This window comes from Sapajus apella, unplaced genomic scaffold, assembly GCF_009761245.1.
Source record: "Sapajus apella isolate SASKATOON/1434 unplaced genomic scaffold, GSC_monkey_1.0 scaffold14, whole genome shotgun sequence".
Classification (NCBI taxonomy): Eukaryota; Metazoa; Chordata; class Mammalia; order Primates; family Cebidae; genus Sapajus; species Sapajus apella.
Window position 1 is genome coordinate 16,077,036 of NW_022436954.1, and position 19,930 is coordinate 16,096,965.

General features: G+C 54.6%; 3 protein-coding genes across 6 annotated transcripts in view; 2 read left to right on the top strand and 1 right to left on the bottom strand.

The window, feature by feature from the left end:
- PACSIN3 (protein kinase C and casein kinase substrate in neurons 3) overlaps window positions 1–6,884 on the top strand; it is a 9,721-nt gene extending 2,837 nt beyond the window's left edge. For 2 of the 3 annotated variants that reach the window (XM_032282252.1, XM_032282253.1), the window contains exons 2-11: window positions 824–885; window positions 1,123–1,213; window positions 1,321–1,477; window positions 2,766–3,001; window positions 3,112–3,267; window positions 4,816–4,991; window positions 5,123–5,243; window positions 5,391–5,527; window positions 5,934–6,055; window positions 6,378–6,884. In XM_032282252.1, coding sequence (XP_032138143.1) covers window positions 1,160–1,213; window positions 1,321–1,477; window positions 2,766–3,001; window positions 3,112–3,267; window positions 4,816–4,991; window positions 5,123–5,243; window positions 5,391–5,527; window positions 5,934–6,055; window positions 6,378–6,493 — 1,275 coding nt within the window. In that variant the 5' untranslated portion in view covers window positions 824–885; window positions 1,123–1,159 and the 3' untranslated portion in view covers window positions 6,494–6,884. Of the gene's footprint in view, window positions 1–819; window positions 886–1,122; window positions 1,214–1,320; window positions 1,478–2,765; window positions 3,002–3,111; window positions 3,268–4,815; window positions 4,992–5,122; window positions 5,244–5,390; window positions 5,528–5,933; window positions 6,056–6,377 lie in introns of all 3 variants that reach the window. The other variant, XM_032282251.1, reaches the window with a different exon arrangement.
- Window positions 6,885–6,911: 27 nt separating this feature from the next.
- On the top strand, window positions 6,912–19,648 carry ARFGAP2 (ADP ribosylation factor GTPase activating protein 2). 2 transcript variants are annotated; one of them, XM_032282202.1, is made up of 17 exons: window positions 6,912–7,598; window positions 7,746–7,864; window positions 8,446–8,518; window positions 9,054–9,185; window positions 9,272–9,355; window positions 10,177–10,258; window positions 10,535–10,591; window positions 11,264–11,305; window positions 11,663–11,715; window positions 12,149–12,285; window positions 12,392–12,523; window positions 15,743–15,871; window positions 15,953–16,084; window positions 17,099–17,225; window positions 17,383–17,476; window positions 17,597–17,715; window positions 18,450–19,648. In XM_032282202.1, the coding sequence occupies exons 1-17, from the start codon at window positions 7,527–7,529 to the stop codon at window positions 18,468–18,470; spliced, it is 1,605 nt and encodes a 534-aa protein (XP_032138093.1). In that variant the 5' UTR covers window positions 6,912–7,526; the 3' UTR covers window positions 18,471–19,648. The 2 variants fall into 2 exon arrangements, with proteins under 2 accessions (XP_032138093.1, XP_032138094.1); XM_032282203.1 differs by lacking the exon at window positions 11,264–11,305.
- The window catches only part of CUNH11orf49 (chromosome unknown C11orf49 homolog), a 218,865-nt gene continuing 218,436 nt past the window's right edge, over window positions 19,502–19,930 (bottom strand). The window contains exon 10 of the mRNA XM_032282272.1: window positions 19,502–19,856. Coding sequence (XP_032138163.1) covers window positions 19,697–19,856 — 160 coding nt within the window. The 3' untranslated portion in view covers window positions 19,502–19,696. The remainder of the gene's footprint in view (window positions 19,857–19,930) is intronic.

The following is a 19,930-nucleotide window of genomic DNA, read 5'->3' on the forward strand; positions in this document are numbered from 1 at the left end:
CCTGTAGTCCCAGCTAATTTTTGTATTTTTAGTAGAGACGAGGTTTCACCATGTTAGCCAGGATGGTCTCGATCTCTTGAGTTTGTGATCTGCCTGCCTCGGCCTCCCCAAGTGTTGGGATTACAGGTGTAAGCCACTGTGCCCAGCTGGGAACGTTCTTATAGCTGGCCATTGCTTCTCACTTCCCCATGATACCCCGGATGCCAGGCCTTTGGAGGGCAGGCCCAGGTTGTGTGTCCCTCACAGAGCCCTGCGGGCCCTCAGTGGATGTGTGGAGTGAGATGAGTATCTTCCTGTGACTGCAGTGCCCCTCGTATTTCTGGTGTGTTGCTTGGTTTGAGTTTCACACCGGCCCTGGCATAGCAGCAGAGCACATGGAGGAGTTTCCATCTTGGAGCTGGGGCCTCCTTAGGAGGGGACAGTTACATGTGCTTGTTCAGGCTTCCTGGCCAAGACAGAACCCAGGCCTCTTGGCTCCCTTCGTGCCCTCTTCAGCACAAGGAGCTACTGGGATGTGGCCAGGCACCCTCTGACTTGGCCTCTTGGGTAATAGGGGCATCTTGTCACTCAAGGAAAGGCAACAGAGCCCCTGATGGGGGCAGGAGTCCTCTTCTCTCATCAGCAGTTGGGGGAGTGGGGCCCTCTGCCCACCGCCCACCCCCGCCTGCCATTTAATCCTCAGCTGGATTGTGTGACCCGCTTGGCATTCTCCTCTCTGGAATCTGGCACTTCTGACAGCAGTTGCTATATTGGGGGTGCCGGGCACCGCCCTGGACGCTCTAGGCCCCCACCCTCACCCCCGCTCTGCTCTCCTTCAAGGCAGAGTCACAGTGGCAGCGTTGAGAGTTGGACACCCGGGTCCCTGAAGTGATCTCTAGGCCCCAGGTATGTGGGGGTTCAGGGGGGAAGGGCAGAGCCGTGAGAGGAAGAGCTTTGAGGCTCCATCCTCGCCCAACCTGGTTCTTCTTGGGGACTTCAGCGCTCTGCCTGCTAAGTCCTAGCTCTGAAGGCTTCTTGGTGGTGGGGATGGCGGTGGGACGAGGCGCAGGGATAGAGAGGGTCTTTTCCTATCCCCAAAAGCACATGTCTAGCTTTCCCGCTTACCCCTCTGCCCCCCCACAGCCCAAAATCTGCCACCATTCCGTGCTGCGGGGACACCATGGCTCCAGAAGAGGACGCTGGAGGGGAGGCCTTAGGGGGCAGTTTCTGGGAGGTGAGCAGCTGGGCTCAGCTACTTGTCTAGGGGAGGAACCCCACCGACATCCCCAGCCCAAGATGGGGTTTCTCCCTGGTGACAGCACCCTTCTCCTGCATGCCCAGGCTGGCAACTACAGGCGCACGGTGCAGCGGGTGGAGGACGGGCACCGGCTGTGCGGGGATCTGGTCAGCTGCTTCCAGGAGCGTGCCCGCATCGAGAAGGCCTACGCCCAGCAGTTGGCCGACTGGGCCCGAAAGTGGAGGGGCACTGTGGAGAAGGGTGAGCCAGGCCCTCGCAGGGGGCAGAGGGCAGCCGAGTGCAGGACTGTCGGGGCAGCTTCTTTGGCCCGTCTTGTGGGAAGTTTGAAGCCTCCATGTCCACCCTCCCTTAGAAAGGGGAGATCCTCCTGGTCATCCTTGTGGCTGTGGGCTTAGAGTTTACGAAGGCTGCTCATGAGTTACTTCCACAGTTCTAACAATCCTGCCAAGATGGTCCTGTTTTGCCCATTTTCTTACTTTTTTTTTTTTTGAGATGGAGTTTTGCTCTTGTCGCCCAGGCTGGAGTGCAGTCACGTGATGTCGGCTCACTGCAACCTCCACCTCTCAAATCAAAGTGATTCTCCTGCTTCAGCCTCCCAAGTAGCTGGGATTACAGGCACCTGCCACCATGCCCAGCTAATTTTGTATTTTTAGTAGAGATGGGGTTTCACCATGTTGTCCAGGCTGGTCTCAAACTCCTGACCTCAGGTCTTGGCCTCCCAAAGTGCTGGGATGAGCCTCCACGCCTGGCCTTCTTTCCTTTCTTTATTATTTATTAGTTTTTAGACAGGGTCTCACTCTGTCATCCAGGCTGGAGTGCAGTGGTACAATCCCTGGCTCACTGCAACCTCCATCTCCCAGGCTCAAGTGATCTTCCCGCCTCGGTCTCCTGAATAGCTGGGACCACAGGCATGCACCACCATACTTGGCTAATTTTTGCATTTTTTGTAGAGATGGGGACTTGCTATGTTGCTCAGGCTGGTTTTGAACCCCTGGGCTCAAGCGATCCTCTCTCCTTGGCCTCCCAAAGTGCTGGGATTACAGGCGTGAGCCACCACACCTGGCCTGTTTTGTGTATTTTCTAGAGGAGAAACTGGAAGTTCAGAGAGGCTAAAGGACTTGCCTAATGGCACCCAGCTAGGAAGTGCTGAAGGTTGAGCCCGGGCACTCTGACTGGGAGCCTGGACCTTTCCACTCCGCACGCGGTCTTCCTCGAGGGCACACACAGGCTCCTCCTTTGAGGCCATAGGATGTAGTGTTTATGCAGCAGATGGGTTTGAATTTCAGTTCCTCCTGTAGCCGTAATGCTTTGGCAAGTTCGCTTCTCTGGGCCTCAGTGTTTTGCCTGTTCAGTGTTGACAATGTCACTGTCCTCACGGTGGTGGCTGAGACAAGGATTCATAAGCCCAGCTGACAGGGTTGTCATTCACCTTTGCACCCCATGTCTCCATACCTCATGCCCAGCGAGAGGGGCAGTGTTCATTTTGGGTGGTACCCAGGCCTGGCCCAAGCCCTGTCCCTCCCCGCAGGCCCCCAGTATGGCACACTGGAGAAGGCCTGGCACGCCTTCTTCACGGCGGCCGAGCGGCTGAGCGCGATGCACCTGGAGGTGCGGGAGAAGCTGCAAGGGCAGGACAGTGAGCGGGTGCGCGCCTGGCAGCGGGGGGCCTTCCACCGGCCTGTGCTGGGCGGCTTCCGTGAGAGCCGGGCAGCGGAGGATGGCTTCCGCAAGGCCCAGAAGCCGTGGCTGAAGAGGCTGAAAGAGGTGAGGCTCGGTGGGAGAGGTATTCGAGGCAGGCTCCTTCCTGGTCTGCAAGGGCTCGAGGGGGCCAGGGCGTGGCATCCAGGGTCCAGAGTGGTCCTTGTGCATGCCAGGTTGAAGCTTCCAAGAAGAGCTACCACGCATCCCGGAAGGATGAGAAGACATCCCAGACGAGGGAGAGCCACGCGAAGGCAGACAGCGCCGTCTCCCAGGAGCAGCTGCGCAAACTGCAGGAACGGGTGGAACGCTGTGCCAAGGAGGCCGAGAAGGTACAGGCTGCAGGTCCCAGGCCTGGTCCCTGCCCAGGGCACGGCTTCCTGAATGAATCTTGCTCCTCGAAAACCTTGTCCAGTCCCCAGCACTCTTATTACCCTAATCCCCACCTGCCACCCTCTCTCCAGATAATCATTTAAAGGAGGAACCTGACAAAAGGTGATGCCTTACCTAGGGAAGGAAATGGAGTTTCAGGCATTGGGATGACTTCAGCAGTCGAGAACTTCCAGCTCTTTTCCTTGCGCAATGTCCTGTATTGCCTGCTCTGCCCGAAGTGTCCTTTCCTGCAGCTCTGCATATGCAAATCCTCCGCATCCTGAGATGCTGCACAGTTTCCACCTCCTCCAGGAAGCCTTTTCTGATTTCTCCCATTCTTTTCTGTAGGTTGACCTAATTTCACTCTCCACCAGACTTTTTTTTTTTTTTTTTTTTTTGAAACAGAGTCTTTCTCTGCCACCCAGGCTGGAGTGCAGTTGCACAATCTCCGCTCACTGCAACCTTTTTGCCTCCCAGGTTCAAGTGATTCCCCTGCCTCAGCTTCCTGAGTAGCTGGGACTACTACAGGCATGTGCTACCACACCCAGCTAATTTTTTGTATTTTAGTAGAGACAGCGTTTCACCATGTTGGCCAGGATGGTCTTGATCACCTGACCTCGTGATCTGCATGCCTCGGCCTCCCAAAGTACTGGTATTACAGGTGGTAGACTTTTATTTATTTATTATTTTTAACTCTGTGTGAAATATGAGGTGGACTTTTTTCTTCTTTTTTTTTTTTTTTGAGATGGAGTTTCACGTTGTTACCCAGGCTGGAGTGTAATGGCGTGATCTCGGCTCACCGCAACCTCTGCCTCCAGGGTTCAGGCAATTCTCCTGCCTCAGCATCCCGAGTAGCTGGGATTACAGGCATGCGCCACCATGCCCAGCTAATGTTTTGTATTTTTAGTAGAGACGGGATTTCACCATGTTGACCAGGATGGTCTCGATCTCTTGACCTCGTGATCCACCCGCCTCGGCCTCCCAAAGTGCTGGGATTACAGGCTTGAGCCACCGCGCCCGGCGAGGTGGACTTTTTTCTTTTGAGATGGAGCCTTGCTCTGTAGCCCAGTGCAGTGGCGCGATCTCAACTCACTGCAACCTCTGCCTCTGGGTTCCAGTTCAAGCAATTCTGCCTCAGCCTCCTAAGTGGCTGGGATTACAGGCGCACGCCACCATACCCAGCTAACTTTTGTATTTTTAGTAGAGACGGGGTTTCACCATTTTGGCCAGGCTGGTCTTGAACTGACCTCATGATCCACCCACCTTGGCCTCCCAAAGTGCTAGGATTACAGGAGTGAGCCATACCAGATGCTTTTATCTGTTGTGTCTGATGTCACCTCCCTTGTTAGGCTGCTGGGGTCCTTGAGGGCAGGAACTGGGTCTTAGGACTGATGGCCCCTCGTGGCTAGCCCTGGGTTTAGCAGCCCATGGCAGTGTCTGGTAAATACTAGTGAAGTCCAGAGTGGAAGAAGGTCTGGTCCTCACCAGGCCCCTCCTCCCCCACCCAGACAAAAGCTCAGTACGAGCAGACGCTTGCAGAACTGCATCGCTACACTCCACGCTACATGGAGGACATGGAGCAGGCCTTCGAGACCTGCCAGGCCGCTGAGCGCCAGCGGCTTCTTTTCTTCAAGGATATGCTGCTCACCTTACACCAGCACCTCGACCTTTCCAGCAGTGAGAAGTATGGGCTGCCTGGTGGGCATGGAGATCTGGGGTAGTGCTGGGTCCCCTCCGTCTCCCCCAGGCTCTGGCTGAGACTGGGGGATGTGGGGTCCAGGACTTCCTAGACTGAGGGAATGCCTTGGGCCATAGGTTCCATGAACTGCACCGCAACTTGCACGAGAGCATCGAGGCAGCCAGTGACGAAGAGGATCTGCGCTGGTGGCGCAGCACCCACGGGCCGGGCATGGCCATGAACTGGCCACAGTTTGAGGCACGTGTTCCAGGCGGGGTGGGGCTGGGAGGTGGGATGGGGTCCCACTCGGCTCAGCCAGGGCTAGGGATGAAGTGAAGGTAGTCTGGATGGGCCTGGCTGTGCCCAAGCAGCATCCCCGCCTGACTGTAAGTGCTGTCCCCATAGGAGTGGTCCTTGGACACACAGAGGACAATCAGCCGGAAAGAGAAGGGTGGCCGGAGCCCTGATGAGGTTACCCTGACCAGCATCGTGTCCACAAGGGATTGCACCGCACCCCCACCCCAGTCCCTGGGGTCCCCCGGGTGAGAGCCAGGAGCGTGGCTGTGGCAAAGAAACAGCTCTGCCTCCCGCCTTCCTTTCCTTTCTCCTTGGTTTCATTCCCTTCACACCTGAAATGGGTTGAAAATTGGTGCTAGGGACCTGAGGGCCAACTTAGGAGTTGTAATGATAGCGGTTCTCATGGTGGTTTAGATTTGCCAGGCATTGCCCGAGTTTCCTCTCCCTTATGCCTTAAATCGGCATTGTGTGGCAGGGATTGCCTCTTTGCTTACAGCCCCGCATGGCGAGGTAGAGCTAGAATCTTTCAGCACCTCACCTGCCTCTCCCAGGTGCCTCTGGGGGTGGGGAGGCCTTTGCCCTAATCCCAGTGAGATCTTCAGCCCTGTGTTGCTTGCACTCTGAGCTGCTCCCTTTGCCTCCCCTCTCCAGCACGGGGCAGGATGAGGAGTGGTCAGATGAAGAGAGTCCCCGGAAGGCTGCCACCGGGGTGCGGGTGCGGGCACTCTATGACTACGCGGGGCAGGAAGCTGATGAGCTGAGCTTCCGAGCAGGTACCCTGGGACCCCTTTCCTGTTCCCTTCCAGGCTTCGGTCTCTGCCTTACCCCACTGAGCGGGGTGTGGGAAAGGGAAGCCACCTACCCACTTCTCAAGCGCCAGTCCTCTGGCCCTTCAGCTGTTCTGGGTACAGCCAGACAGCTGGGGCCCCGTGGCTGCATTCGGGATCTGGGGTGGGGCAGCTTGCTGACTTTGACCTACCTATGCCTGAGCCCTGTCTGGGCTCTGGGACCACACGATCCCCCTCAGTGCTTGACTCAGTTGCAGGAACGGGCTGGGCCAGGGCCACTGTCAGTGACCAATCCCCCTTCCCCCAGGGGAGGAGCTGCTGAAAATGAGCGAGGAGGATGAGCAGGGCTGGTGCCAGGGCCAGCTGCAGAGCGGCCGCATTGGCCTGTACCCTGCCAATTACGTGGAGTGTGTGGGCGCCTGAGTGCCCTGAAAGCCCCTCGGCGACGTTTTCACACCCTGGGGCAGAGCCCGGCTTCTCCTGGACAGCTGGACCCTCAGGGCCCTCAACCATCGCTCCCCTGCTGCTCCTCTGTCCCTTGAGGGAGGAAATCCTGGGACCCAGGGAGGGAAAGGGCCTGTCTAGAAAGGGACTGGTAGGGAAGGGCCAACTGAGTCTTGGATGAGGGCAAGATGCGAGGTCAGAGGTGACAGAATGATTCAGGGGTGCCTGGGCCTCCCTAGGAGCTGTGGACCCAGTTCCTGACCTCTGCTTTGGGGTTCCTGGAGTGGGCTTGGGGTGAGTGTAGTTCCGGCCTAGCAACACCCTCTTTTGTGGCTTGTTCTAGCGTGTATTAAAACTTGACAAAAAAAAACACTGTCGGGCTCATGTGCATCTTTTTGATAGGACACCGTGCCAGGCCTCCAGAGGGCATCTGGAGAGAGGCCTAGCGTCTGTTATGGGGCCGGGGTTGGAAAAGGGTTTGCCTGCGTGGTACCTGCCCTGGAACTTTGAGATCCTAATCTGGAGTGGAAGGGACTCATTGTTTGGCTTGCTGTGAGCCGAGAACAGCAGGAGGCTGGGCGAGAGGCCAGCCAGTGCGTCTGCCCGTTCAGGCCGGAGGAACGAGGAGTGTTTGGGCAGACTGCTACTCCTTATTCACCGATCTGTAATTGGCTGGAGTAGGGGGTCCCCACCTGAAGCCTCCCGCCGCTCGCGCCGCGCGGGGGCGACTCCACCTGGGAGTCCCGGCGTCGGGGCGGCGCGCGCGAGGAGGTTTGGGCCGGCCCGCGCGCGGTCGCTCCTCCCCGGCTGCGGATTGGCCCGGCACGGCGTTGATTCTTGCGGCCGTGGCTGACGTCGCCGCCCCCATCCCGCCTGCTGCCCATTGGTCCAGATTGTGCCCCAGTCACTCCACCCCTCGGTTGGCCGAGGCACTGGCGAGCCCGCCCTCCCCGCCGTGGATTGGCCTGCGGCGGGACCCGTCGGTCGCGGTTGTGTCTGGGAAGGAGAGAAAATGGCGGCGGAACCGAGCAAGACCGAAATCCAGACCCTTTTTAAGAGGCTTCGCGCAGTTCCAACCAACAAGGTGCGTGAGCAGGGGGCGCGCGGAGTCTCTCGTTCCCCTGGGGCCTGAGGGAGGGAGAAGGGCGGAGGTGGGCTGTTTTCCTGGGTTGTCGGCGCCCGGCCTTTACTCGGGGCCCCTAACCATTCGCTCATCGCCTCCTCCACCCAGGCGTGTTTCGATTGCGGCGCCAAGAATCCGAGTTGGGCCAGCATCACGTATGGCGTTTTCTTGTGCATTGACTGCTCTGGGGTGCACCGCTCTCTCGGCGTCCATCTGAGCTTCATCAGGTGGGGTCTCCGCGCGGTTGCTGTGTTTCCACCTGGCCCGCCAGGGCTGTGTGGACAGCAAGAGTGAGTGGCTGTCTCGACTTGGACCGCTGTGAATTCGGTGTTCGGAAGCCTCAGGGCCGAGGGTCCGGTAGCCTCCTGCTGAAGGGAACCACCTGTGTGGGCCGCTTGGCACATAGGCGGTCGTCTTCGCCTCTGGGTCAAAACTCTCTTTTTTTGACGGTCAAATTTGAGACTCTGAGCGTTAGTTGCGGGGAAAGGGAGGCATTGACCTTGTTGTTGCTGTTACGTTGTTGGCCCAGTATGACTCTAGTGAGAATGTGACCATCCCTTAGGGGAAAGCCAAATCCAGGCGTGTATGCCTGAGAATGTGACCTCCTTTCGGATCTGGGGACATAATTAGTACTCTTTGGAGTGGATGAATGAAGAGCAAAGACAGGGTAGTGTGGAGGAAATGGGGTGATGGCTGATTGTTTCCTGGGTGCCTAGAGCAGCCTGAGGCCAAATGACAGGTATCGGGTGGCCAGGGAAACCCCTCTCCTGGTATCTGCTGGTGGGTGAGACGCAGCCCTTGTACACAGGTCCACAGAGTTGGATTCCAACTGGAACTGGTTCCAGCTGAGATGTATGCAGGTCGGCGGAAATGCCAATGCGGTAAAGCTCCTTCTACCTCCCCCACCTTCTGTTCTTCTGCCTGGGTACTAACTTTGCACAACTCCCTAAGGGGCCCTCTCAGTTTCCCTGTTCAGAGGCTTCTCTGTTTTGTAACACCACTGTACGCTATTTTTTAAAAACTTCGAAACTGGTCACAGTTTCTCTTAAATGGGTTTCAAATTCCAATTAAACTGGGCAGGTGTTCTTGGGGAAAAGCCACAGGAGTTGGAGCCTTCACAGTCATTGTGTCTTGTGGGCCTGTCCTGGACCAAGGATGGGGAGACTGGGAATGGCATGCTGTCCTCAGGCCAGGTGCAGTGAGGGCTGGATGTCAGTCATATCAGAGGATGGCATGCTGCAAGTTGTTTTTTTGCAGGAATTCGAGGAACTTTACCTCGAAAAACTGGTGTCAATAGGACGTATCATCCTGTAAAGATGATAATAACTCAGCTGTGGTAAGGGGATGCCTCCTACAGTCAACACGTTTCCTTCTTGAGAATCACCTGTAGCACGTGCTGCTCTCTTTGCTTTCCAGACAGCTTTTTTCCGCCAACATGGATGCACGGCCAATGATGCCAACACCAAATACAATAGCCGAGCTGCCCAGATGTACCGGGAGAAGATCCGGCAGCTGGGGAGTGCGGCCCTGGCTAGGCACGGCACTGATGTAAGTGCCTGTTCTTGGAGCTGGGGCAGGAGGGTGAGCAGGAATATTCAGAGCCCTGTGTTTCAGGGGTGCCTTCTCCTTTCTAGCTTTGGATAGACAACATGAGTAGTGCTGTTCCTAGTCACTCCCCGGAAAAGAAGGACTCTGATTTCTTCACAGAACACACTCAAGTGAGTGCCCACAAGGAATGTTTTTCCCAGTTCTTGACAGTTTATTTACCAAGGTCGGGGCCTTCTGTGATCATGGCCATAGATGCCATTTGCTTTGGTGTGATGTCTCGGACACTATATCTGGAGTCCACTGCTCCTGCTGGGTAGGCCCAGGTGTTTTCTCCTCCATAAATGGGGGTGCAGTATAGCCCTCCTTAGAAATAGCTTCCTATAAATAAGCTGGGCAGGTGGGGAAGAGGAGCAGCTTCTTGAAGATTCAAGAGGTGTCTGGGGCCCCAAAAACGTTTTCCTGGATTCTTCCCCTATAAGAAAGGCACTGTGCTGGGGGTCAGTGAAAGGACTCCCTCCTCCCCGCCCCACCCCTTTGAGGAGGGTTTCTTCCTTATTGGCACTGGGTGCTGAAGTTTGACTCTGATGTTCTCTACTCAGCTTTTCTCTGATGGTGGTCAAGTTAACCTGTCAAAACCTCAGTTTCTAAAATGGAGACGTAGCTCCCTCGAAGGGGTTATTGTGATAATTAAATGTATTTGTATGTGAGGAGCCTTTGGATGTGCGCCTGCCTAGGTGGTGGCAGTTAACCATTTTTAAGTTAGGGGAATGGGCTCTGGCTTTAATAGTAAAGGGCTTGGGGTGGGGTTGCTTGTTTCCTGCTTTCTTCCACGGTGAGTAGATCTCGTTTGAGATCACAGTTGCTACTCTCCAGTCCCTTTCCTCGTGGGCTTGGAGTACGATCTCTTGCCCACAAGGTGCTTGTAGGTCTTGATGCTCCCTGACAGCAGGAGCGGCTCACCAAAACTTCTGTGATCTGGCCTCCTTTTCAGCCCCCTTCCTGGGATGCACCAGCCACTGAGCCTTCAGGGACCCAGCAGTCAGCGTCGTCTGCAGAAAGCAGTGGCCTGGCACGTGAGTTCAGCCCAGATTCCAACCAGGTGCCCTGGTCCTAGGAAAGGAGTTGGGGTTTGTAAGGGCATATCTGGCCGTGAGAATAGGAGTAGGGTCCTCCTGTATCTTTGGGGGGGCCGGGATTCATTTTAATCCTGGGAGGAAGTGGTAGATACTCCTTTTCTCTTTTGGTGGCAAGCTGAGGAAAGCCACTGACTCTTGTCCCATCACTTCTCTCGAGGGGAGGTTGCAGGAAGCTAGGAGCTTCATCTCTAACTCCTACCATTGCATCCACAGAGCCAGAGCATGGCCCCAACACAGACCTGCTTGGCACCTCACCCAAAGCCTCACTGGGTCAGTATGCCAGTGGGCGGGCATGGGGTGGCTGGGAAAGGGTGGACCTCAAATGTTCTTTTCAGAGCTCCTCCTGCCTGGCTGTGTGGACAGAGGCCACAGGAGACTGAGCATCCGTCTGACCTCTCTGGAGTGGGGACTATGATTAAAATGGTGGCTGCAACGCTGATTTTAGAGCCAAGCCATTTGAATTGATAAATCTGGGTGGGCCGGTATATAAGGCCTGGGGTCAGCCTCTGAGTGTGGGGCTGGGTCTAGCCAAAGTGCTGGGGAGGCCAGCATGAGACTGGACACCTGTCCCTGGGCCGTGAGGTAGGGCTGGCTTGTCTGGCCCATTTCCTGGGGTGGAGGGACAGCTCTGAGCTGCTGATAGCTGCAGGTGACATTGTCCCTTCTCAGCCAGCCCCCAGCCTATCCTTTAACTCTTTTCTACATTTTCCTTAGTGTCCTTCAGCCTTGGTTCAGGGTGAACAGTCCATTTGCTGACCTCAGTTTGTTCTGTTGACTCTTGGGGGTTGGGGCTGGAATGCAGCAGAGTGACTGTCAGACTGATCCATGAGAAGGCTGGCATAGCTTGGTGAAGCAGGGCTTCATAGAGATCGCTGGGCCTAGGAGCTCTTTGGCGGCTCTGGGGTGGGCGTCTTGTTAGCCACAAGTCTGTTTCTCCTCCAGAGTCCATGTATCTGTCAGCTAAAGGGACCCTTCCTGCCGGAGGTAACTGACAGCTGCTTGGGGACCCTGGGCCCTGCCCACAGCTTCCTGCCTTAGGAGCTGAGCCTGGTGCTCACCGTCTCGCCCCTGCCTTGCAGTTTTTGTTTTTGTTCAGGGGCTTTGAGCGTCTCTGGTGCTTCAGGTCTAGGTTTCTGTCTCACTGCTGGGCGCCAGCAAATACCCCAGCCACGTCTGTCTTTGGCTTGGACACCGCTGGTTGGAGCTGGTGGTGGCAGCTTTGCCTTCCCCTGCCTGAATTTGTTCTTAGGGGCTCTTGCCATGAAGCTGCATGGTGTGGACTGAGCTGCTGCCTCTGAGCTGCCTTTGTCTTAGCTCATACCCACCCACTTTCTCACGCAGAACTGAAAAGCTCCATCATTGGCAAGAAGAAGCCAGCAGCAGCTAAGAAAGGGGTAGGTGGGGAGAGGGGTTAGGAGCTGGGCGCAGACTACCTGGGCTTGTCCCTTGACCTTACCACTTTACCAGCTATATGACTTTGGTAAAGGCACTGTGCTTCTCCGAATTGAAGATTGCTATCTTCAAGGGCTGCTGGGAGGGGCCCGTGAGATGGAGCACATCTAGTGCTTAGCGGAGTGCTTGGCACATACTTGGCCCTGTCAGCATTAACTACCGTCCTCAGGCCTGGGCTCTGCCGGAGCTGTGTGAGCCACCCACGCCCAGCTCCAGCGGAGCACTGTTCTCTTGGACATGCTGGTTGGGCTTCTATTTTTTACCCTAAACTTTAAGAAGGGCCTTTTCCTTGTGGGTGTGGCTAGAGTGCCTGAGCCTGGGAGGGATTGGAGGAGAGCGAGATTGGCAAAGCGCCTTACCTGATTCTCTTCCCAGCTGGGTGCCAAGAAAGGCCTAGGGGCCCAGAAGGTGAGCAGCCAGAGCTTCAATGAGATTGAACGGCAGGCCCAGGTGGCAGAGAAGCTCCGAGAGCAGCAGGCAGCCGATGCCAAGAAGCAGGCGGAGGAGTCCATGTGAGTGTTTGCTGCTGGAGCCTCAGGCTCGTGTGGGGCTTGTGGGGTGGGTAGGTTGGGCAGGTCAGGATGGGTGGTGGCTGCTGACACCTTTGTTCTCTCTAAGGGTCGCCTCCATGCGTCTGGCCTATCAGGAGCTCCAGATTGATCGTAAGAAAGAGGAAAAGAAGCTACAGAATCTGGAAGGGAAGAAGCGAGAGCAGGCAGAGAGGCTGGGCATGGGCTTGGTATCTCGAAGGTGAGGCTCAGCTCTGGGTGTGGCAGGGAAGTACCATTGTTTTCTGGGAACAGAAAATGCGGGGCCTTCCCAGCATTTTGGGATTCTAGGCTTACTGTTTCTCCAAGTCTGAGTAGACGACTTGGCTTATTGTCCTAAAGTACCTAATAACAGTGCTTGGCATAGTAGATATGTGCTCAGTAAGTTGAATGAGTGAATAGGTATGTGAGTGAAACACAGGGTCAGGTGTTATTTCAGTATCTTCAAGAGACTAGGGTGGTTTTTCTTAAACGCACTTTGAATCGTGGGATGGTCTATTTTTCAAGACCTCCCTGAGAATTGCGGTGCATCTAATATCATCCTTAATTCCTGTCTAGAGATGCCATTTGTGCTACCTGTAATACTCTAAAATATCCGCTCACATTTCAGATGCCCTCAGTGTGGGCGGAATCCCTCCTATTTGAGAACCACTGGGTTTGCTGTGGTTTTCTCTCTTTTTCTTTTGAGACAAGTTCTTGCTTCTGTTGCCTAGGCTAGAGTGCAAAGGTGTGATCTCGGCTCACTGCAACTTCTGCCTTCTGGGCTCAGGTGATCCTTCTGCCTCAGCCTTCCGAATAGCTGGGACCACAGCCAGGAGCCACCATGCCCAGCTAATTTTTGTATTTTTTTGTAGAGACAGGGTTTTGCCATGTTACCCAGCCCGGTCTTGAACTCCGGGCTTAAGCGATCTACCTGCCTTGGCCTCCCAAAGTGCTGGGATTACAGGTGTGAGCCACCGTGCCTGGCTGCTATGAGTTTTTTTTGTTTTTTTGTTTTTGTTTTTGAGACGAAGTCAGGCTCTGTCACCCAGGCTGGAGTGCAATGGCATGATCTCGGCTCACTGCAACCTCCACCCCACTGGTTCAAGCGACTCTCCTGCCTCAGCCTCCTGAGTAGCTAATTATAAGTGCCCGCCACCACACCTGGCTAATTTTCATATTTTTAGTAGAGACAGGGTTTCGCCATGTTGGACAGGCTGGTCTCGAACTCCTGACTTCAAGTGATCTGCCTTCCTCAGCCTCCCAGAATGTTGGGATTACAGGCGTGAGCCACCGCACCTGGCTGAGCCAGTAGTATTTTATTTCCTTTTATTCTGTGTGCTGCTAGTATAATCCATAGTTAATCAGCAAAACTTTTTTTTTTTTTTTTTTTTTTGAGACGAAGTCTTTGTCATCCAGGCCAGAGTTCAGTGGTGCCATCTCGGCTCACTGCAGCTTCTGCCTCCTGGGTTCAAGAGATACTCCTGCCTCAGCCTCTCAAGTAGCTGTGATTACAGGCACGTGTCACCATGCCCAGCTAATTTTTATATTTTAGTAGAGATCGGATTTCGCCGTGTTGGCCAGGCTGGTCTAAAACTGCCAGCTTCAAATGATCTGCCTGTCTTGGCCTCCCATAGTGCTGGGATTACAGACAGGTGTGAGCTACTGCCCAGCCAAAGTATAAAATTTTAACTTGAAAGGATGTTGGGACTCCTTCCTTTTCCTGCTTCAGTCACATAGGGATGACTGGGTTGAGGGATGACTGGCTGGGTTAAGGGGTGACTGGGTTGGGGTGACTGGCTGGGTTGAGGGGTGACTGGGTTAAGGGGTGACTGGCTGGGTTAAGGGGTAACTGGATTAAGGGGTGACTGGGTTAAGCGGTGACTGGATTAAGGGGTGACTGGGTTAAGGGGTGACTGGGTTAAGGGGTGACTGCCTGGGTTAAGGGGTGACTGACTGGGTTAAGAGGTGACTGGATTAAGGGGTGACTGGCCGGGTTAAGGGGTGACTGGCTGGGTTAAGGATGACTAACTGGGTTGAGGTATATGAACAGTTTTTCATCAGTGCAACAGAATTGTTTTTTTTTTTTTTTTTTTTTTTTTTTTTTTGAGATGGAGTTTCACTCTCGTTACCCAGGCTGGAGTACAATGGCGCAATCTCGGCTCACCGCAACCTCCGCCTCCTGGGTTCAGGCAATTCTCCTGCCTCAGCCTCCTGAGTAGCTGGGATTACAGGCATGCACCACCATGCCCAGCTGATTTTTTGTATTTTTAGTAGAGACGGGGTTTCACCATGTTGACCAGGATGGTCTCTATCTCTTGACCTCGTGATCCACCCACCTCGGCCTCCCAAAGTGCTGGGATTACAGGCGTTAGCCACCGCGCCCGGCCAGAATTGTTTACTTAAACCCAGCTCACCCTATTTAAAGCCCTGTTGCAAAATATTTATTCATTGTGGTTCTTAAAAAGAGATATTCTTAAATGAATTTATTTAAATCAAGTTAATCCTTAAAGTGTCCTTGCGGAGCCTGACAGAGGAGAGAGAGGCATCAAGAGTTGTACTGCCTGCCAACCCTAGACACCTTTTCTTTGAGAAATCAGACAGCAATTCTAGGTCTTAGTGCATAAGGCCAGCTTTGTGCTTTGAGATACCTTTTTTTTTTTTTTTTTTTAAATAGTAGGATGATGAAGAACTTATCCTTTGATGTAGTCATGCTCATTTCCCTGGTTCTGGGGCATTTTTCTGGGGCATTTTTTCATTCTTTGCTGTGTGCATCTGTCTAAGTGAAGGATGGGGTTCGTGGTGCACAAGGCAGGGAGTTGAGGACAGAGAACACTGGCATCGGGTGCACATTATTAAAATTAAAACATGGGCCAGGCACGGTGGCAGATGCCTGTAATCCTAGCACTTTGGGAGGCCAAGGCGAGTGGATTGTCGGAGCTCAGGAGTTTGAGACCAGCCTGGGCAATGCAGCCAAACCCTGTCTCTACTAAAAAAAACACAAAAAATTAGCTGAGTAGGGTAACGTGCACCTGTAGTCCCAGCTACTCAGGAGGCTGAAGCATGAGAACTGCTTGAACCTGGGAGGCAGTGGTTGCAGTGAGCTGAGATCATGCCACTGGACCCCAGCCTGGGCGACAGAGTGAGAATCTATCTCAAAAAAAAGCAAATAAAATTATAACAGGCAAACTGTTACTGGCTAGGGAACTCCTATGTTGAATAAACAAACCTGATATATAAAGAATTCTGAGGTGTGCTTCACAGGTCATCACACACAGCTTCTGGCCTTCTGCTGGGGTCTGGCCTAGCCCTGTGCTCGGGTAAGGACAGAAGGCTCTGGGTGATGCCCCGTGAAGGAGAACCCAGCAGCTGGGCGTTCTTTTGTGCGGTGATGGTAACGCTTATCCACTGGTCTCATGGCTGGCTCTGCTTTGCTGCACAGCTCTGTCTCCCACTCCGTGCTGTCTGAGATGCAGGTGATCGAGCAGGAAACCCCAGTGAATGCAAAATCTTCTCGCTCGCAGCTGGACTTGTTTGACGATGTTGGTACTTTCGCCTCTGGACCCCCCAAGTAAGGCTGTTGTTGAGCTGTAAACTTGGCTGCTGTGTTCCTCGTCGGGCTTCTCTGAGCCTAACTCTACTGTCTCCCTAGGTACAAGGACAACCCCTTTTCCTTAGGAGAAAGCTTTGGTTCCCGCTGGGATACAGATGCTACCTGGGGTATGGACAGGGTAGAGAAGGAACCAGAAGTGACCATCTCAAGCATCCGGCCTATTTCAGAAAGGTAGTGCGGACTTTTTTTTTTTTTTAAACAAGCTGAAGTTAGAGAAGTCTAAGGCAGCACTGTCTAGTAGAACTTTCTGTGATGGTGGAAATGTTTTCGGTTTATCTGTATTGTTCAGTATGGTAGCCACTACTGTGTGGCTGTGAGCCCTTAAAAGGTGGTTGGTGCAACTGAGGAACTGAATTTCTAATGTAATTCAATTTCTGATCAATGCAAATAGGCACATGTGGCTGGTGCCTGCCTCATCAGACACTGCAGCAATCAGGGGTTTGGTTTGAGCTGTGCTTTGTCGTCACAGAGGGCCTGGCAGCTCTGTTGCTTGGGGTCCTTTTCTCTGGCAGGAGGGGCCTGATTTTATGCTTCAGTCCTGACTTCCTTTCAAGGGTTTTATGTCTCCAGCTCTCTTCTTACTAATTTTTTGAAAACCCTACTCCATCTTAATCTGGGATCTGTTTAGTTGACAAATATATCTGTGAGTTATCCACTTATAAAAGGGGAATGTAACTACTTCACAGTGTCTCCAGAAATACCTGGCCCAGTGTCCACAAAATCAGCACTAGATGAGAGTGACCATCTCCCTTTTCACACCAGGATGCTTCTGAGAGTAAAGGAGGCAGTTTGTTAGTCATGGTTATGACGAATAGGTATAAAGCCAGGCAGACCGACACATGCTCACTGTAGCACCAGGCAAGTTGTCACTAGGCGTAGGGTAGCGGCAGTTGTGTGGGCTCTTGAATGCTGGTGAAGCTGTAGTGCTGTGGGGCAGGAGCCTAGGCAGCTGCAGACTGTTTTGCACCCTGCCTAGTGCAGGTTTCTAAGCTCTCTGGGTCTTGGCCTCAGTGTGGAGAAGGGAGGCTCCTCACTAGGGGAGAGGGCCTGAGTCACAGAGCCACAGACAGAATGGGACCCTGTAACCCATCTCCAAAAGGCCACTGGTGCTTCCTTTGATCTCTGTCCTCTGCCTCCCCTGATGGTAATGAGAGGGGCCTGAGATGTTCCCCATCTTTCCTTCAGGGCCACAAACCGGAGGGAGGTGGAGAGCCGGAGCACAGGCCTCGAGTCTAGTGAGGCGCGTCAGAAATTTGCAGGAGCCAAAGCCATCTCATCTGACATGTTCTTTGGGCGGGAGGTGGATGCGGAGGTAAGTGGGGTTGTCTGCCCTGGGGCCGAGGCAGTGGGCAGAAACATGAGCTTTCTCCCTGCCACTGCTTTAGGCTTTATAGCACCAGGCCTGGCCTGTGTGGGTCCTTGGGTTCTTGGCCCCAAGATACCCAGGCCTGGCTTTTTCCTTACCACAGTATGAGGCTAGGTCTCGGCTGCAGCAGCTCTCAGGCAGCAGTGCCATCAGCTCTTCAGACCTCTTTGGGGACATGGATGGAGCTCATGGAGCAGGTAGGGCCCTGGTGGGGTGGCAGGCACCAAGCAATGCCTGGGAGCAGGGTGGGAGGGCCCTCCTGTGACTGGGAAGAGCTTCCTGTTGGGCTTGGGGTCACCCTGCTCTTGCTTTTACAGGAAGTGTATCTCTGGGGAATGTGCTGCCTACAGCGGACATTGCCCAGTTTAAGCAGGGTGTCAAGTCTGTGGCTGGGAAGATGGCTGTGCTGGCCAATGGTGTGATGAATTCCTTGCAGGTGAGGCTGGGGTGAGGCCTAATGAGGAGTGCTGGGAGGTTCACCCTTCGCCACCACATGGAGACATTACTACTGCGCAGCCCCTCTGAGCCTTAGAGCATTTTCAGCCGAGGAATCCCAGCACTAGGAGGCTGAGATGGGTGGATCACCTGAGGCCAGGAATGCGAGACCAGCCTGACAACATGGGGAAATCCCATCTCTACTAAAAATACAAAATTAGCTGGACGTGGTGGCGGGCACCTGAAATCGCAGCTACTCGGGAGGCTGAGGCAGGAGAATTGCTTGAACCTGTAGGTGGAGGTTGCAGTGAGCCAAGATGAGACCACTGCACTCCAGCCTGGGCAACAAGAGTGAAACTCTCTCTCAAAAAAAAAAAAAAAGAGTCTAGAGAGGCATTTTTTTTTCTTGGAGGGCAGCTTCCTTCCTTTCAGCTCTATGCCAGGGCCAGGCCTCTCCAGGATGCTGCTGCGTCTGTCACGCTCTTCCCCAGCCTTGTTACCTGTTCGGCTTTCTCTTCCCTTCCCAGCTGCTTTGAGGTCGGGCAGGGCTTCCCCCTTGCTGGGTGCCTGAGTGGCCCCTGCCCCAGCTCTCACCGTGGACTGCCGCCTCATCGGCTGTCCAGCCCCTGCCTCCCCAGACTGGCCATGGGGTGCGTGCTGGGGCAGGCAGTGTGTGTGCCGGGAAGCTGCTGCAATTTAGAGCCTCTGACTTTGGTTCTCTTCCCTCACTCTCAGGATCGCTACGGTTCCTACTGATCCGAGCTCTGTGACTCAGGCGTACGGTGGTGACAGCAGCAAGAACTCCACAGATCCCAGGCCGCGGATGCTTGCCTTGTGAAAGCTGGGGAGGATTTGTTACTTTGTATGTGTGGTGTGTGCGTGGGGTAGCCTATGAGGCCACCTGTGAGGGGAATGGTCAGTACCAGCCCTTGACCTCTGCCTGTGGACTGAGCCCCTTATTGCCCCCACACACAAACCGTGTGTTCGCCTCTTGTCCTTCTGTCCTGCCCCCACAGCTGCTGCTCACTTGTCCTGCCACACTGGGAGAGGGGTTCCCCCAGGATGGCTTATTCTGGGTCCAGCCTTTCCACAAGTAGGGAAAGCGGAAGGTAGAAGGCTTTTGTGCTGGCTCTAGGGTTCTTCTAGCTCAAGGGCTTGGGCCTCCATCTTCCGGAACTGGAGGAGGCCTGGAAGGAGTTCACTGTAGACCCGTCCTCTGGGGAAAGAGGCTGCGGACTTGTTGCTGCTGCCGTCAGCGGCCTCTTCTGGGTGCCAGGAGAGGGTGAGGGAGGGGAAGGACTTTTGGGCTTTACTAAGGGCTGGGAACTTTACCTGGTACCTAAAGGTTTCATTCAGGATCAGACTGGAGGCCTGAGTGGTCTCCCGTCTCACCACCACTTTCTGCGGTAAGCACTTGGAAGATGACTTCCAGGAGTCTCAGGGTCCTTCTGTACCATCTACTGTGGGCCACAGGACCCTCTGTGACATTCTGTGTCCCTTCTTCCCCTGGTTGGTGGCCACAGAGGGTCTAGTCTGCTGTTTGTCAACTCTGGATGCAGTGAGCTGATGCTGGCCAGGGAAGCAGACGGTGTGAGGGGCAGAGGCAGGCTCCCAGGGCTCAGCTCCTTCCTCTGCATCATTCTGGGCTTGGGGGCCTGGACGGCACCGCCAGTGACAGCTTGTGGGCCTCACCCTCTGGGAGCTGAGCCACGCGCTGTGTCATTCTTGGTGCCACCTTCCCCTTTTGCGCCGGCAGTCTCGGCCCAGCCCCCACCTTTGGGTTGTAGGTTGGGCTCCCAAGCAACACAGACTACTCCTCCCCCTTGCCCCACCCCCAGAGGGACATGACTTTCTTTCTGGACTGTTTGTATTGAAGCGAAGTGGTGTCAAAATAAAGCCCCTGCAGGGCCTGGCTCCCTGTTGGTCTGAGTGAAGCAGTGTCCTCTGGGTCCTGCCTCCCTGCACAGGGCTGGCCCCTGGCCTCACTCTCGGGGCTCCCACTGGTAATGGTAGGGCGTCAGTACCGAAGCTGAGGGCACTCTCTCCGGGGCCTCCTGCTTCTCTCTTCTCTGAAAGCCAAAGGCCCCTGGCTCCTTGGCTCTGTGCTGCCGTGAGGTCCGGTGCAGCCTCGACCTCACCACCCTGTGGCACGCAGAGGAAAGAGCTGGCATTAGTTGGCCCTTTAACTCACTGGCTGGGGGCGGGCAAGCAACCTC